Source organism: Lolium perenne, chromosome 7 (assembly GCF_019359855.2).
Source record: "Lolium perenne isolate Kyuss_39 chromosome 7, Kyuss_2.0, whole genome shotgun sequence".
NCBI classification, from domain to species: domain Eukaryota; kingdom Viridiplantae; phylum Streptophyta; class Magnoliopsida; order Poales; family Poaceae; genus Lolium; species Lolium perenne.
This window is the reverse complement of record NC_067250.2, coordinates 278957141-278975270: the sequence shown is the minus strand read 5'-3', so window position 1 is coordinate 278975270 and position 18130 is coordinate 278957141. Positions and strand designations below refer to the sequence as shown.

At 44.3% G+C, this 18130-nt stretch overlaps 1 protein-coding gene across 1 annotated transcript; it reads left to right on the top strand.

Moving 5' to 3' along the window:
* The first annotated feature begins 9476 nt into the window (after nt 1-9476).
* On the top strand, nt 9477-17494 carry LOC127312581 (putative F-box/FBD/LRR-repeat protein At1g78840). The gene is made up of 3 exons (XM_051343108.2): nt 9477-10472; nt 10579-10713; nt 10828-17494. The coding sequence occupies exons 1-3, from the start codon at nt 9510-9512 to the stop codon at nt 11227-11229; spliced, it is 1500 nt and encodes a 499-aa protein (XP_051199068.1). The 5' UTR covers nt 9477-9509; the 3' UTR covers nt 11230-17494.
* The last annotated feature ends 636 nt before the right edge of the window (nt 17495-18130 follow it).

Here is an 18130-nt window from a genome sequence, read left to right as displayed (position 1 = left end):
CTACGGCGTGTTTTGCTACAGAACAATGCCCTTTGGTCTAAAAAACGTGGGAGCAACATATCAGAGGATGATGCAGAAGTGTTTGGCGACACAGATTGGGAAAAACGTGCAAGTATACATCGACGATGTCGTCATAACGTCAAAAAAGGGGGCAACGCTGATCGAGGATCTCAAGGAAACCTTCGACAACCTCGACAAATTCTGCCTCAAGTTGAACCCGACGAAGTGTTCTTTTGGCGTTCCAGCAGGAGAACTTCTAGGGTTTCTAGTTTCAGCAAGAGGAATTGTAGCAAATCCCGACAAAATACAAGCTATCGTAACAATGAGGAAGCCAACAAAGTTGAAAGAAATACAGCAGCTAACTGGGCGAGACGCAGCTTTGAGCAGATTCGTCGCCAGGCTGGGAGAAAAAGCGTTACCATTTTACGCTCTGATAAAGCAAGGAGAGAAATTCCAGTGGAACGAAGAGGCCGACAGAGCTTTCGAGGATTTGAAGCGCACAATCTCGACACCACCAATCTTGGTGGCGCCGAAGGAAAAGGAACCTCTCCTGCTGTATATTGCAGCCACGCCCCAAGTGGTTAGCACGGTGCTAGTTGTTGAAAGAGAAGAAGAAGGAAAACTCCATGGAGTGCAAAGGCCAGTATACTTCATCAGTGAAGTTTTATCGCCTTCCAAACAGCGGTACCCGCAGTACCAGAAACTAGCATATGGAGTAATTACAACAGCAAGGAAGTTGCGCCACTATTTTTCGGCACACCCGATAATAGTAGTCAACGAAGCACCTCTTTCAAATATACTAAACAATCCAGAAGCTACAGGGCGTGTCTCCCTTTGGGGAATAGAACTCTCCCCTCGGGACATCACGTATGAAAAAAGAAAGGCGATCAAGTCGCAAGTCCTGCCAGATTTCATTGCAGAGTGGATGGAGCTACAAAACACGAGACCCCCAGATTTGTCGAGAACCTAGACCATGAACTTCGATGGATCCAAGAGAGCAGAAGGAGCTGGCGCAGGAGTAGTACTTATATCACCTGAAGGCGACAAATTGAAATACGTCCTTCGGATGACGTTCCCTAACGCATCCAACAATGAAGCAGAATATGAATCCCTCATACACGGGATGAAGATGGCGAAAGCTTGCGGTGCAACTCGACTAAAAATCTTTGGCGACTCACAATTGGTGGCTCAGCAGGTTATGAACCAATGTGACGCAGTCAACGATAGCATGATGGCATACAAAGAGGTGTACAATGAGCTAGAGAAGCTGTTTGATGGATGCGAGGTAAATCACATCAGTAGATTAAGCAATGATGAAGCCGACGTTCTCGCAAACATCGGGTCGCAGTGCCTCCCAATCCCACCAGGAGCATTTTGGGAAGAAATAGCGGAGAGATACACGAAGCCAAAAAAGGTGCAGAAAAAAGCAAAGGAAGGAAAAACTTCGGCGCCCCTCAAAGAAACCACGGAGGATGAAGAGGACCAAGAACTTGTGATGATGGTAGCAGTTCCTTGGATGCAAGCGTATATATCATATATCCTCAGGAAAGAAATACCAGACGATCCAGTTGAGGCCAGGCGAATTATTCGACGATCCAAAGCTTTCACAGTAATCAAAGGGGAGTTATACAAGCGAAATATTTCAGGCGTTCTGCAAAGGTGTGTTACACCCGAAGAAGGAAGAATAATTCTGAAGGACGTACACGAAGGAATATGTGGCCACCACGCAAGTAGTCGAGCTATTGCAGCCAAGGTTTTTCGAGCAGGATTCTATTGGTTGACAGCAATCGAGGATGCCAAGGAAATAGTACGAACCTGCGACGCGTGCCAAAGGTTTGCCGCAAAACCTCACTCTCCAGCGGCAGAACTAACACCAATACCATTGTCATGGCCCTTTGCCCAATGGGGACTCGATATGGTGGGCAAGTTGCACAAAGCTTCGCCAGGAGGATATGAGTACTTACTGGTCGCTGTCGACAAATTCACCAAGTGGGTAGAAGCGAAGCCAATAAATTCACCAGATGCAGCGTCGGCAATAAAGTTCGTGAAAGGCCTCGTTTTTCATTTCGGGGTGCCTCATAGCATTGTTACAGATAATGGTTCAAACTTCACATCCAAGGAATTCAAGGAATACTGCGTAGAAGTAGGCATTAAATTGCACTTTGCGTCAGTTGGACACCCGCAAACTAACGGACAAGTCGAGAAAGCCAATGGTATCATCTGCAACGGCCTCAAAAAGCGCCTGCTAGGACCGCTTGAAAAAGCTCGACATACGTGGCCAGAGGAATTGCCAAGTGTTTTGTGGAGCATCCGAACAACACCAAATACGGAGACACAAGAAACTCCGTTTTTTTCTCGTCCACGGAGCCGAAGCAGTACTACCAATTGAAATAGAGCATGGTTCTCCAAGGGTAATAGAGTATGACGAAGAAACATCACAAAAAGCTCGGGAGGATGATATGGACGCACTCGACGAAGCTCGCGATGAAGTACTTTCACGAGTCACCAAATACCAGCAAGACCTCAAAAACTACCACAGTCGACGGTTAAGACCAAGATCTTTTCAAGTTGGGGATTTGGTCTTGCGGTTAAATCAAAAAAGTACTGAGAAGCTCGAATCACCATGGTTGGGGCCTTACGTTGTCACGGAAGTCATCGACGGAGGCGCATACAGGATCAAGGACAAGAAGACAGGGGCTCCAGAGAAAAACCCCTGGAATGTAGCACAGCTCAGGCGGTTCTACGCCTAGAGTCGAAATATAGTCCTTCTCTGTAAAAATACAATGTACTGAAACGCCCGCGAGTTTTCAGACGCACTCTTTTCCTTTTCGGGGCACCGAGTGGGGCCGGAAAGGTTTTTAATGAGGCGGGCTCGCGGTGATGCAATATAATAAAGATAGTGGAGATATATTTCTTATCCTTGGACACGCTCGGGGGCTCAACGCCTTCAAGTCTCAAAATACGTACAATATAGACAAATTAGACTTACCAACATATTTCGCCTTGGTACACTAAATACCTCGCCAAATATCGGAAGCTAACAAATTATAAATATAGTGTACACGTCAAAAAACTTATTGCTTTGGTCCAAGAAACCTCGTAACAAAAATATAGAATTTCGACATTAAGATACTCGGAGGCTTGCAACCTATTTGATGAAAAAAATAAAGATATCTCCTTACGGCAAGAGGAAGAATCTTCGAGATGGAAAAAACAATACAAACTCTAGCCAGAAGGCTCGGGGGCTCCAACAATATAGAGCACTTTACAATATACAACAAATTTCTTCGGAAATAAAAAAGAAATCAAAAGAGATACAGACATAATGTTTTCCAATATGGTACAAAATCAGTCAAAGCCTAAAATATTATCTATGGACAAGCCTCTGTTTGATTTATGAGCAGCATAGGACCCCTTGACGAAGAATTCTGAGTCCATCCGAAGAAGCTCATCTATCATTGACTCAGCCACAGGAGTTACCATCTCATTGATTGTGTCAATATCATTTTTTCGCCGCGATTTCTTGGCCAGGCAATCAGCAACAATCTTCGTCAGGTCTAATTTTGGATGGCAAATATTTATCATAATCATGGCAAACCTTGCTCCAGCAGTCAATTGAGCTCGCACAAAATTATGAATGCGGGGAGCATCTCTGAATACCTCCAGCAACTCAGGAAGAGTTTTGGGTACTTCATTCCGAGGAAACAAAGTCTTGTAAACAAGGGTTAATGTTGTCGTGCAAAAATTGAGAAATTCGCGTACTTGGCAAGCACGATCTTGGAACCTGACAATTTGCTGGGTTCGTTCAGGAGTGGCCCAGAATAAACAGCCATGGTTAAGGGAAAGATTGACAAGAAGATTTGTTCTCTCGTTTACTCTTCGATCTTCGGCGTCAGCATCAAGAACCGAGCCTATTAAGTGACAAGGCAAGAAATTTGAAGGGGGGCACAGTAAAATAAAGAAGAGGCATTGTGAGGTTGGAAAAACATACCTAACATATCTGTGCTAGCCTCCAACATTAGCTCGAGCATGCTATTTTCTCAGGTAGTGGCTTCCTTTGCTTCCAATACAGCAGTATCCTTGGCAGCCATAGCCTCTTTGGCTTGCTGGAGAGCAAGTTTTTCTTGTTCGAATGCTTTCCGAGACTGTTCCATCATTGCCAGAGTTTGTTTCTTCATGGATTGAAGATGTTGTCGAAGTTCTTGCAAATCCTCCGAGAAATGTTTGCTCGAAGAACCTTCAAGAGGGTCGTTATCAACTAGCATTTTCTTCGAGAAGGAAGAAGCAGGTGAAGCATCGGCAGTGCAAGGATTGGTTGAATAGTTATCAAATATTAACTGGAAAAGAAAGCGCCAGGATCAATGATAGTGCCAGAAGGAATTTCATTAATTTCTAGAAAAATTTACATAGACATTACAAAAGAAGTTTCTCCAAAAGGACTACCAGGATAATTGTCGCCACAGCTAGATTGGCGACAAGGGCAAAAGAGACAGAGAAAGAAAAAAACAAAGAGGCATGCAACTAGACCTCCGGCCTCGATGAACTAGGAGTTGAAGATGGCTTGATCCCGAGATAGGCCAGAATTTTCTTCGTATTGGGTTTGGCTGCCTTGATCAAAGACCGCCATCTTGCTTGCTCTATCTGCTCGGTGTCACCAACTTTTATCCAGTCAGCAGTTTGTTGGCTGTCAGCGACCAAGGCAACAGTGCTCTCGACAGCAATTTTCATGTTCTCCTGGCGCATTTTCAGCCCAAGGTCTTCTGATGGATTGAAGCTCTGGGCAAGGACAAGGAAAGTCTTGGGCTCCTCTTTCTTCGGGAAGAAGTAGGGGAATAGTTTTGACAATCCTGCGTCAGCATTCATCACGCCTTCACGAATTTCGGATCCATGAAGCTCCAAATAAGAAAGTGTGTCCAGGAGAGGATCATTGTCGGGATTCTCTAGCTCAAACTCTTGGTTTGTTTGGCCTGCAACAGGGAATAAACGTCGGTCAAAAGCAAGAAAAAAGCAGGTCCCATAAAAAATAGAAGAGATCGATAACATTACCTTGAAAGCGCCGGTTTTGCGATTTCAGGCGCTTGAGGATCCCCTGCTCACGAGTGGCCTGTGCGGCTTTGTGCTCGTTTAAAGCAGTTTCAGCATCTTCAAGTTTCTTCTGCAGTTCCTCGACACTAGCAGCTTTTGCCTTGGCTTCATTAGCCTCTGTTTTGGCTTCGCTAGCAATAAGTTCGGCTTTCTTGCGGGCCGCTTCACTTTGCTCCAGTTTTTGAGCAAGAGTGTCGGCGACCTTGTTGGCCTCTGCAAGTTTCTCTGTCGAAATAGAAAAGAAAGGTCAAAATTGCGACAAAAAACAGGAGCAGGAAGTCAGAAACAACGACAGCAAAAAAGTTATTACCTTCAGTTCTGCTGGCATACTCACGGTACCCAATGAATTGGGATCCGATGCGAATAAGCTCTTTGATCATGGGCTGTCAACAAAGAACAAAGAAAGAGAAACATCGGTATGGAAAAAGAGTGAAGGTGTAAAAAAGCAAATAGAGGAAATATAGATATTGGTAAGAAAGTTAAAAAACTTACATCATCCAAGAGTGGAGTAGAAGAGCTACCCAATTGAGGGGCAGGCTCAATGATCGTTTCGATCCTTGTCCTTTTTGGTGAAGGAGCAAGGGGGCTCGATGGCAGAGTAGTGGTGACGACGTTTTGTTGAGGAGGCGAGGATTCTTCTCCTTCAACTAGCGTATCCGAGGCAAGTAAAGTATGTGACGTGCTCGTCCGAGGAGCCACGTCACAAGTTGGTACTTCTTCCTCATCATCGCTGTGATTAAAAATCGACAGCATAAAAAGCAGGATAAGACAAAAATTTCGAGTACAGAAATAAGGGAAAATAAAAGTGACTCACGAGCTGACGAGGGATTCGAGATATGGATCATAAGCTGCCTTCTGTCGTGAAGGATCAACTTCTTCGGCTTTGGAGATGCCGGAATCTTCGACATCATTCCTCTTCCTTTTGCCTTTTGGAGAAACAGCGGGAGGAGGAGATTGTGCAGACGCAGTACCTTCGGAAGATCCCGCAGATTTTCGAGAATCCACGGGTTCATTCACAAAAGACAGAGCTTCTTGATTGTCATCAGTGGCAATGGCCCTTTCTTCGACTTCTCCACCTTCAGGAAGAGGAGGAAGCGAGACAAGATCTGGATGATTCTGTGCAAAATAAAGCAGGGAGAGATGTCAGAAATGAAGTTACAAAAAAGATAGCAAAGCAACAACAAGACAGTAGACAAAGATTACCTCGGGAAGTGGATTGGCGGCGCTGAATGGCGTCACACGGCAAGAAGAAGGGACAACATCTTTTTTGCTGAGAGATGAAATTTTTCGGACAAGTCTTTCTAAATCCTTGACCTCCAAATTCACTGACAGCCGATCCACGTCCTCGTCGCCAGCATATTTCCATAGAGGATACTTGCGAGCCTGAAGCGGCTGCACTCTAGTCCTAAGAAAGTATGCAGTAATTTGGACACCCGATAACTCTTTGCCGCGAGTATTTTGCAACTCGTGGATACGAGCCATCAAGTTTTCTGTCGACACCTTTTCTTCTTCGGTGGCCTCCGCGTCCCAGGAGCGGCGGCGAAAGATTTTCTCGGCGCCATCAAAAGGAGGGATGTTGTCCTCCGCACATCCATGGTTCTCCTCCTGAATGTACAACCACTTCTTGCGCCATCCTTGAACTGAGTCAGGAAGCTTGACGTCGAAGTAGTCGACAGTGGGCCGAACAGAAATCACAACGCCGCCTATATTATAGGCGACATTGGGCGAGCCATTCCGGCGGCAGAAGAAAATGCGCTTCCATAGTGCCCAGTTAGGCTGGACGCCAAGGAAGGCCTCGCACAGAGTGATGAAAATAGAGATATGGAGGATTGAATTTGGCGTGAGGTGGTGGAGTTGCAGACCGTAGATAAAAAGAAGTCCACGGAGAAAAGGATGAATGGGGACGGAAAGACCGCGGATGAGGTGGTCGACAAAACTTACCCGGTACCCCATTGGAGGGGTTGGGTAGCTTTCCTCACTGGGGAAGCACAATGCCTTGGGTTTCTTGCTGATCCCCAGCTTCCTCAGCATGTTGACGTCTTGAGTGGAAATTTTCGATCTTTCCCACTCCGCCGCCCCAAGATCCATGGCGGCCATGGAGGACTCCGGCGTGCTGTGCCTTGTCAATCGACGAGGTGGCATTAACAATGGCGCAGGATTCGCAGCTGGGAGGCAAGGAACTTAGGAGGCTGTGGATCGCAGGAGAAATTTGCAGCTGAGAGAAGGAGGACGGCGCGAGCGGAACTGCCCAAGGAGGAAGAAGACGAACTTATATAGGGGTGCGGTGAAACGACGAACCGTTGGATAAGGAACATGTGTGACAGATGATAGCCACGTGGCAACAAGGGTAAAAAAGTAATTCAACGTTACGGAAGTTACGGTGCGTGCGCCAGAAAAAGCGGAGGACGTGTGTCCCCCACTTGCACGACGTGTCAAGATAGTGGATTAATTGGGCCCGCATGGCAGCGAGAAAAGACTTGTCGCAAATTTTTGACAAGCAATCGTGGCTGTGGTCAGCAACAATGTCATCTTGCCAGAAGAAAAAATTCGACTCAACAGCTTCATAAAAGGCGACACGGAAAAATAATGTAGAGCCTTTGATCAAATACAAGTTTTTGATCAAATGCTCGGGGGCTACTTTGGAAAAAAGGAAAGGATCCAGAAGGACAAGATGGAAATGGCGTGAGCCTATGACCAAAGCCTCGGGGGCTACTCCCATCGGGAGCGCTGTTCGCGCACCCGAGAAATTATAAAACTTCGGGAGATAAAAGAAAATATATCGGCATAAGGCGTGGAGCCTACACCCAAGTACAAATCCTTGGCTGTAGCCTCGGGGGCTACTCCCATCGGGAACGCTGCTCGCGTGCCCGATGAAATTATAAAAAAGAAAGAAAGAAAGAGGAAAAAGAAAGATAGAAGAGCAAAAGAGTATATTTCGAGTTATAATTAACTCTACATATACTCCCATCGGGAGAGCAATATAAGTCATCTTTGACTCGATAAAATGTGCCATTCCAACAGCCGAAAAAGCACTCGACAATATATTCTCAGAACGCCAAAGTTGCGATCAATTTCTGAATGCCGCGAATTTGCGAAGGTAAGACCCCAGAGATCCGTTACGGCTTTGGGCGTGGCATCGCCAAAGACTGCGCTCTGCTACTTTTATCCGTATCAACAGATACGAAGAAAAATCCTAACGGACGCGTTAGGTACCCGATAAATTTTACTGGGACTCGACAGAATGGTAAGACCTTAAGCGGCGCCTGTCGAAGTTTACACTGGTATCCCGAGGTCATGTCCAGGGACGTGATCTTGAAGTAGGTTTTTGCGGATTGCCACTAGAGCAGTTAACTAGTACCTGATCCGTCAGATGAACTAGCCCCAACTACCATTATCCCTGTACAATATAGATGTTTATGAGAAGAAATATAGAAAAGTCAAATCTGTCGAATAAAGATAAACAATGGAGATTTTCCTTGACCCTACGATTCAAGCAAAATCTCGGGGGCTACTGACATAGGCATCCCAAATGGGCCTGCCGAAGATAGTACCCGGGGTTTACTGAAGGTCCACTACCCGAAGAATAAGAAGATTCGGAAGCCCAAGATATTATTAAGAGAAACTAGAGTTGTAATAGGAAGTGTTATTTGTAATCTTGCGGGATGAGTTAGAAACCATCCCGGACTCTGTAACTTGTACAACACGAATCCCTCGGCTCCGCCTCCTATATAAAGGGGGAGTCGAGGGACGAGGAAGGCATCGAATCATTGTTTACGAATCCTAGTTTTCATAATCGTCGAGTACTTTTCGGCTGAAACCTTCGAGATCTACTTGCCCTCTACTTCCAACTAAACCCTAGCCTATAATCCATAGGCATTGACAAGTTGATACCTTGTCACTCGCTCTCTCCGCACCAACCATCTCTCCCTCACCCCCTCCCCCGAGAAACAAATTCGAGCGCTCGTTCTGTGGACTTCGTGAGCAGGAATTATCCTTTACCACCCATGACCCTATTTTTTATATGTATGTTTCTTCTAACCAAAATGATCGTCTTTCCAACCAATATATAGGTATATATAAGTCATCGTGTATGCAATTTCAGATTCAGACCATATTCTATTGTTCTTCTATAAACCTAGTGCAATGTGCAACATATGTGTATGTCCAAGCGTAAACATAGAACTCTTGTAAATCTGTTGCAAAGTGAAAACTCCCGCAAAGCACGATGAAATGAGCGTTAATTATATACTTCCTTCAATTCATATTACACGATGTTAAAATAGATGTATGAATTGAAGGAAGTATTTCTAAGTAAAACAAATGACCCTTAATTTGAAGAAAAAAAATATCCCCAACACCAAAACCTTTGCACCGGAGCCAATTCCCTCGAACTGACGCCCGCTCTTCCCCGACTGGCGGCGGCGATGGCCACCCGCGGCGGAGCCAAAAAGCGAAAATGCCGCAAGGACGAGTTGGACGCCGGCGTCACACCGCCGGCGAGCGAGAAGCCTGAAGACGGAGAAAGCCCCGATTTGATCAGCAACCTCCACCCCGACGTTCTCCGCCGCATCGTGTCGCTCCTCCCCACCAAGGACGGCGCCCGCAGCCAGTCCCTGTCCACCCGGTGGCGCGACCTCTTCCGCTCCGCGCCGCTCAACCTCGGCGTGGAGCTCCGCCGCGACGACGAGCCCGCCCCCTCCAGCCTCGTCTCGCGGATCCTCGCCGACCACCGCGCGCCCTGCCGCCGGCTCTCATTGACCTGGTACGGCTACAAATCTGGCTTCGTCTCCCCACTATTGAGCCACTGGCTCCAGTCGCCAGCCCTCAATGGCCTCGCCGAGTTCGATCTGTGGCAAAACCGCAAGGAAAATGGTAAGGAATATTGGCGAGTGCCCAGAGAGGACCCGTATATGCTGCCGCTGTCCGTGCTCCGGTTTTCGCCCACCCTCCGCATCCTCAGCATCAAGTGCACCGGCTACATGATCCGTTTCCCCTCCATGGCCACCCTGGCCGGCGATGTACATTTCCCCCACCTCAAACAGCTCACCTTCAAAGGTCTCATCATCTCGGAGGGTGACCTCCATGGCGTTATTTCTGGGTGCCCTGTGCTACAGAGCTTGGTGCTTAGTGAATTAGATGGTGTCCGTGGCATTCGCATCAACTCGTCCACCCTTCGGAGGCTAGGTGTGTGCACTGATTTGAGAGATGCACCAGAGGAAATGTTGCAGGAAGTGATTATTGAGGACGCCCCTCTCCTAGAAAAGTTGCTCTTATCTGGAACAGACGAAGAGCTATCAATTCGTGTGATTTGCGCACCCAAACTGGACTTCTTGGGTTCTCTGCCAGAAGGGTTCTCTAAAACCAAGCTGGAAACCACATTTTTTCAGGTAATCACAACTTTTCATTTCTCCATTAAGGATGCCTCTCGTCGTGTTTACTCGATATGCCTTATGAATTTGTGTGCTAATCATTCATATATCCTGCTTAATTCAGAGAACTTCTGTTGCCAGCCTGATGAGTGTGGTGCGAACAGTCAAAGTTTTGATTTTGCGCATGTCACCTCCCAGTGCTGATGATGCCATTGACTTCGTCACCTTCTTTCCTTGCTTGGAGAAGTTATATGCCGTGGTGAGAATTATTTGCTGTTGATTTATTTTATAGCTAGTTGATTCACTGTTTTCATATATGCCACCAATCCATATGTAGAATCATCTCTGAAACTAAGGATATGTCATATTTCAGTTATATAGGGATGTGGCATCAAAAAGAGCACGTCATCATTTTCCACTTGATTATATCGAATGCTTTGAGCTCCATCTCAAGAAAATAGTGCTGATAAATTATCATGGAACAAAGAGAGATGTAGATTTTGCAAGGTTTTGTCTTTTGAATGCAAGGGTGCTACAACATATGGAGTTCGCAACACGCCTTCCAAGCCATAGAAAGAAATGCGATCCTAAATGGTTAGATGATCAACTCACAAAGTTACAGCTGGATAATATAGCTTCTCAAGGTATACAGATTAATTTTGCTGGTGATTCTTACTTCGGTGATGAGATACATATTGGCGACATCCATAATTTAGCTGCTGCTGATCCCTTTGATAGATCGCTATGTCGATGCCATACTGTTGATTTCCTTTGACATATTTTTGCCTTAGTTATTTCATGGTCTCAAGAATTTAGATGAAGTATGTAATATTTAACGTTATGTTTGTTGCGACAACTGTGTTTCCTTGGCATCTGCAGCTTCTTCGACACAGCAGATTCATTAGCATCAGGCATCAGCAGACCCTTCAAACCATATATAAGATGGGTAATTTCAGCGTTGCCATAGTACTGGGTAGAGCTGTTTGACATTTTAACTTTGTTGTGGCCAGTAAAGTCAAAATCCATGGTATTTTTACATTTTCTTCATTCGAATTATTGTTTTAGAAAGGGAATCAAGTGATTAAGCTGAAATATCGGTCTCATATATGCGAGCAAGATTAGGGAAAAATCACAACTTCCACCTTTAACCAGTTAGCGTTTACCCTTTTCTTATGGTCTGCACCTTTTGTCCTTGCTCTGATTTTTTTTTCTCTGGTATTGCATCACTCCTGCTCTAATAATATGAGATTCATGCTTGATGTACTTTGGGAGTTTCCCTGGGTAATGCAGCGATGCAATTAATATGCAAAAAAATTCGCAGATTCACCTGCTTTCACAGTAATTTCGTTTACAACACCTGTATGGTTAAGCCATCTTGATGTAGTAGCAGACGAAGGCGAGCAAGGCTGTCAATAAAGAGGTGCGAACTAATATTTACAAGATTTTGTCATGGGGACCAATGAATTCGCGGTGCAACTAGTTTTTCTGCAACATTTAGATACCATCATTGTAAGGCTGACTTGCAACATTTAGATACCATCTAGAAAAGTTGGACAGCTAGTTCCAAGCCCGGGAAAAGGAGGAGGGGCCACACTTATTTTGTTTTACTTGGATATTTTTGTACCCAAGTTATTTGAAGCATAGTATGCGCCACAAATTTTACCCATGTTACTAGATCAGTCATAGGTTGGTCGATAAGTTCATGACAAAACACAGAATTGGTCTCTGTTTTTTCTAATTTGACGTTGACAGAAGTTCAGAACGTACATATCCTTTCTTGAGTTTTTGGTCATGATGTGATGATCAGCTAGTAGATACAATAGAAAATGTGTAATACCAAGCAATAATAAAAATAGAACGCCTGCAGTGTATGCATTAGGCAATTGTACATGGACACCGTTTTGCTGTTCTGTTACACACGATTCTCTCTTTTTGTTCCCTCTAGGAAATATTTTGCTAGCAACTACGGATACATTCTTTTGCATAAACAGGCATAAATCATTTCTCCATTGTCGGTGAGGTAGATGCATTGGCTTCAAACATCTATAGTTGTGCTTCAGTAGCTTTAGTTACTCCTGTCTTTTTTGTCTTTGCACCTTGTACCTTGGCGTTCGTACCTACATGATAAAGTTGTGTCTGAATTATCATTAGCCTATAGCAAAGTTGTTCTCTGAATTATCATTAGCGTATAGCAAAGTTGTTCTCTGAACCTACCTTCTCTGCTTTTTTCTGTTCCTCTTCCTTTTTGGTAGATCAAAGACCAAGTGTAGTGACATGTTCCTTTACATCATGAACAATAGAACAATTCAATAATGTGCTTGTACTTGTGTAAAAAATCATCATGGACATCAATTGTTCCTGAGAAGCCTTGCCTGTGCACACTTTGATCAAACTGCAATACATTAAAGAAAAGAGAATCACTATCAACTCTGATATTGTTCCGCTTCACGCTCAACACTTTCTTCACGTTCAACTCTTGTTCTTTATTTCTTCATTTTTTGGGTTGTCTACTCATTCTCTGCTTAGTTCCTTCTCTCAGTCTCTTTTTAGTTCCTTCTTAATTGTGTTTCGTAATTCTCATTCTTATTTTTCTTTTTCTTTTTCTATTTTCTTTCCCCCCTTTTTCCTTAGTGCCCAGTCTCTTTTTAATTCCTTCTTATTTCTCTTTCTTAATTCTACTTTTTAATTCTGTTTCTTCTCTTTTCCTTAGTTTCTCCAGTCATTCTCTGTTTATGTCCTTCTCTCAGTCTCTGTTTGATTCCTTCTTATTTCTTTTTCTTAATTATCTTTCTTTCCCTTTTCCTTAGTGTTAAATCTCTGTTTAATTCCTTCTTATTTCTCTTTCTTAATTCTCTTTCTTATTTCCCTTTTCCTTAGTGTTTAATCTATGTTTAATTCCTTCTTATTTCTCTTTCTTAGTTCTATTTCTTCGTTTCTCCAAGTTTCTCTCTCTTTCCCGAGTCTTTCTTCAATTTTCTCATTTTTGTGCCATCCTCTTTGCTAGGTCCTTCATTCTTAAGTTCATCTCTTGTCTCTGTACGGAGTTTAATCTCAGTTCTTCTTTCTTCATTTTCCAAGCTGTCTCTTTCAGTCTTTTTTTTTTCTCATTTATCTCAGTTTCTCTATGTCCCCAGTCTTGTCATTATTACTTTCTGTCTCTGCAGATGCTCTCTTTGTTCTTTCCTTTTTTTAATTATAAGACACCGCTGTAGTTCGAAGGCTGGATTAGAAGTAGACTGAGACATCACTATTTCTCGTGTGTATGTCGAATGGGGCAGTTCAGTGCCCAATGACACCAAACAAATAATATACGAGTGGTTTGATGCCTTATTGGGGTATGCATCTCTGTTTCATATCTGCCGCTTGGCATTTTTAGTAAGCATGGAGACATAAGTATGATGGTTCTGGCTTTCTCAGCAAAGTCAGATCCTCATCTGAGCTTGGAACTGCACATTTTCTTGGTACCTTCAGTCATTTGGGTCCTTACCCACTTCATGCTTCACCTTGGCTCTGACCATTTCAGTTACGTGCTTGATTTACAAAATGGTGGCCGTAAATTTGATGGCGGGGATACATAACTTTTTTTCTCGCAATCGCATATTCGTGTTTTCTTCACTCCAAAAGGAAATTATAGAATGTCTTCCCTGCTTGGAAAGATAAGACCAGTGTGTAGGTGAAGTCTGCATAGTTGGCAGAAAATGTAGAAATATCTAAGTCCAGACACCATAATTTTTTGTCCAGAAAATTGCACAGAAGCAGGGACAATCCAACTCTTCACCAGAGAGCCTGGGCTAAGCCCAACCCGTTGAAGGAGATGGTGTCCAGCCCAAATACATTCCCTGAAAAGACGACGACACTACCCTCCGCCGCCACCACTACCACAACTCGACACTAGACCACCACTTCCACTTGCTTTGCTCCTGGAAAGCCGGCGACTATGGCGGAGGCCGTCTGTCCCGCCTGGCGCCCGCGCCACCTCCACCCGCCGCTTCCTCCTGGCACACCATGGCCGCCAGCCCACTCTCCCGCTGCTATGCGGCTTCAACAACCTCGGCGGCATTGACAACAGATCCGTAGACATCACCCCCTTGGACCAGCGGACAGGGCTCGCAGCCGACGACCGGCTGCAGTCCGCCGCGCGAGTTGGCCCGGTCTACTGGTTCTTCCGCGTGGAGGCTTCCTGCGACGGACTCCTCAACTGCATGGGCTTGTGCATCTGCAACCCGGCCACTCGTCAGTATGCCCCCCTTCTGCTGCTCTATGGCATCCAGTCATTGGGAATGTTGATATCTGGGTGTTGGAGGACTACCAAAGTGAGGTCTGGACCTGCAAGCACCGGGCTGAATTGCCGGTTGCACAGCTCACGCTGCAGTTTGGAGAGTTCAACAGTACATGTGGTGTGGTGGTTTCGTCTCAGGATGGTGATGTGCTTCTACTGGTTAGATTTGGCGACTGGCTAATTCAGCTTGACATCAATGGCAAGTTGGTTACCAGTTTCCATAGCAAAGTCCTATGGCCTACTCAACATCAGCTCAAACAAACTCTTGTTTCACATACCTTCTTTTCGAGACTACAGGGATATATTGTCAACGCTTTACCTTTTATCTGACAACTTAGTGAGTTGATGATTCTAAATAGCCTAACCGTCACTATCTGCATGATATGTAGTGTGTGTGAACTGGGTCCACTATGAGCTGCCTTGTTTCTTTGTTGATGCATATGAAGCTATTATCAAGAAGCTTTGCGGGGAATGTATGCTTATTTAGAAATCCTTTCGGATCTAAAGGGCCTACTCTATGTGTCAATACTAATTTTGGTGTATGTGCCAACTAATCTGTGTCGTGTAACTGTTTTCTTCAACTGTAGATGTGGCTTTGCCTTTTTATCTAGTGTTCTTCTTTGAACTTTCAGTTACCAACCTACCTGTGCCTCTAAAGAATCTACTTTGCCTCTGTATCTATATGTCTTTTCTCTTTCTTTATAGGAGATTGTCTAGTGGCCTTCTTAATGCTCAAGGCATAGTAATCTACATGTGTCCCGTGTTTCTATATTTTGTTCTAGCTGACAATGTAATGTGGCACACAATGGTATTTGTGGACGTCAAAGTTGTACCGGCTTTTTATATAAACTTGGAGCACTTCTCCTAACTTGATGCATGCACCATAGTTAATTTTTTCTTCATGTATCCATTGCATCTGGTTATGTTTGGAGACTAAGCTCACCACTATAGTAGGACTCCACACAATGCAGACATGCTTATATTTATCTCCTTGGAAAAAATTGCTGCAGTATGCAACTAATGTTTATCTCCTTGCAGACACTAGTTAGGTAAGAAATCATCACCCATGGATAAATCAGTTATAGGTGCAAAATTGTATATCTTGATAATTGGATAAATCAAGAATACAGCAACTCTAATCAGAAATTTGATAGTCGATATTTTGCATTTACCCTTTGTTGTAGTTGATGATGAAAAGAGGGAGGATTTCCTCTTTGTTGACTTGCAAGGTGCATCTGATTTTTAGAAGAAGGATGGAGAACTACCCGATAACTTAAAGGGTTGCATCATAAGTCAATATCTCAATGAAATGCTGCGTTATGATTTAGTTTTCTTCATGATACTATTGCATGTGGTTAGGTAGGTCTTATGGAGACTAATAGGCTCACCTTTATAGCAAGAGTTATATTTGTCTTGTTCCGAGGAGCTGTAGCATTCATGTAGAAAAGACTTGTACTCCTGAAAAAAAATCTTGGGAGTACATTCTTCTGCTTCCATCCTCGCACTGTTTTTCTGTTTCATTGTTTGGGAATTCACTTTACCTGCTAACCATGGTAAGGCTTCATGCGATATGATAAGCACACAGGAGCTCTGTCATGGCCAGGCTCTGGTCTGGCCATCCAGTTCCTGGTGGCAGGGCGAAGAATAAGGCCAGGACTGAGGATGAGCAATGGAGAAAGCAGATTAAGCCTCTTGCCTTGAGTTGCTTGAAGCTAAATTTTGATGCTGGGTTTGATCCGGTTATGCGGGGAGCGACAGGGCGGGAGTGGAATCACCACGAGTTTACCTGAATATATTGTCAATGCTTAGGTTCAACGCTGTTTACTTGTAGAACACAAGCAGCATGCCAATTGTGTGGGACTACAACAGTTAAGCACTCTGATCATTTGTCACTGCATACATACTTCTTAGGTGCCATTGTTATCGTTGGTAATTACTCCTAGCTGTTCACATTCAGTCAGGCCGGCCAATTGTTTGGCGACAGGAATTGATAAGCAAGTCTCTTTACCTTGGTGAATTAAACTGTACGGGGAGATGGTGAACGGACAGACGTTGTGCTTCGAGCCTTGGATTGGTCATTCTTTCTGCCTTCTCGTTGAGGAAGGCGAATGACGGTTTGCTTCGATGGGGGCGTCGCTACTGGCCCGGTAACCTCGCTCCTCAGCAGGTTCCAGATGGAGAATGGCACGTTCGGGTTCAGCTCTCCGGGATCTGCGCATGGAGAGGGGCCATTTGTACTTGACGTGTTGTTTTGCTTCATTAGTTTCAGTTTGCAGCGACGATTACTTGCCAAGGAAACACGTGTTTTTCTTTGAGGGAAGGAACATGCGTTTTAGTTTGGACAAAACGCACTGTTTGTCTATGAACTTGACTTGGAGAATGTAGTGGGCTGGCCACTAATTAGGCAGGCTGTGCGTGCGGAGTCAAAGAGGGTAACCATGGAAGCAATACTTTATTTAAGATGTGTTGACTGAATGGTTAGCAAGCTATCGGTCGCCTGTGTAGAGGGCCTCTATTTGATGCAAACAGCACAGCGTAGCAGCCAGAGCCTGCTTGAAGAAACGCCGCCGACGATTTGCAGCAGCCCTATGAGAATTGAGAAGAAGTGGAAGGAGTCGCTACAACAGTGAGGGCAGTGGGAAATGTTCTAGAAAGTTGACGTGAGCACTCAAACTGTTTGGCAAACTGGTTGTGAACCTCTGGTAATGGAAATTCTAGAGTGCCTCTAGGATGATGTGAGAACGTTTATACATACTAATGTACTAATAGTAACTACAACAGTGAGGGCTGATCATCTTGCAAAGCATGTGTACCTGGAGTGTTCATTGGATATATCCGGAAAAATGTTGCTAAACAAGCAGTGAGGTGTTCAAAAAAATTGTTACTTGGATCAAAAGTTTTTTGTTTTGTTTTGTTTGGTATGTAATCTCTTGTGGCAAATCGATTGTGGTTATCGGAGATGCTATCACGAATAAAAAAAAATACGTGCACACGGTACGAGTACCTATAGGTATTTTACTGAAGGAGGGGATATTTATACTAGCTAGTACACGGATGCCCATGTGCACATTATGATATCATTTAACTTCATGAAAGCACCAAGAGCATGGTTGTTGCATCAAATGGTATCAAACGTTAATACGTTATAGTAGTTGTTCCTATTTAAGCACAAGAGGAGAGATTGGGCATGATCATAATTTGCATAGAAGCCATCATGCGCATTTGAGACCAGAGTATAGCATACCCATTGCTAGCTTCATATTAGCATACACACCATTTCAATGTACACAAACACTGCACTTAGTTGGAACCGTGTTTGCATTGCCATTGAATTTATATATGTCATAGGATTTGGAAGCATCTGGAATTTTGATTCTCCAATCTAGCTTCAAGGTCG

What these genes read in the sequence shown, in the direction of transcription:
- LOC127312581 (XM_051343108.2), top strand. Translation starts at nt 9,510, where the DNA reads ATGGCCACCCGCGGCGGAGCCAAAAAGCGAAAATGCCGCAAGGACGAG. An exon ending in TGGAAACCACATTTTTTCAG is followed by an intron (nt 10,473 to 10,578) that starts GTAATCACAACT and finishes TGCTTAATTCAG; the next exon opens with AGAACTTCTGTTGCCAGCCT. An exon ending in TGGAGAAGTTATATGCCGTG is followed by an intron (nt 10,714 to 10,827) that starts GTGAGAATTATT and finishes GTCATATTTCAG; the next exon opens with TTATATAGGGATGTGGCATC.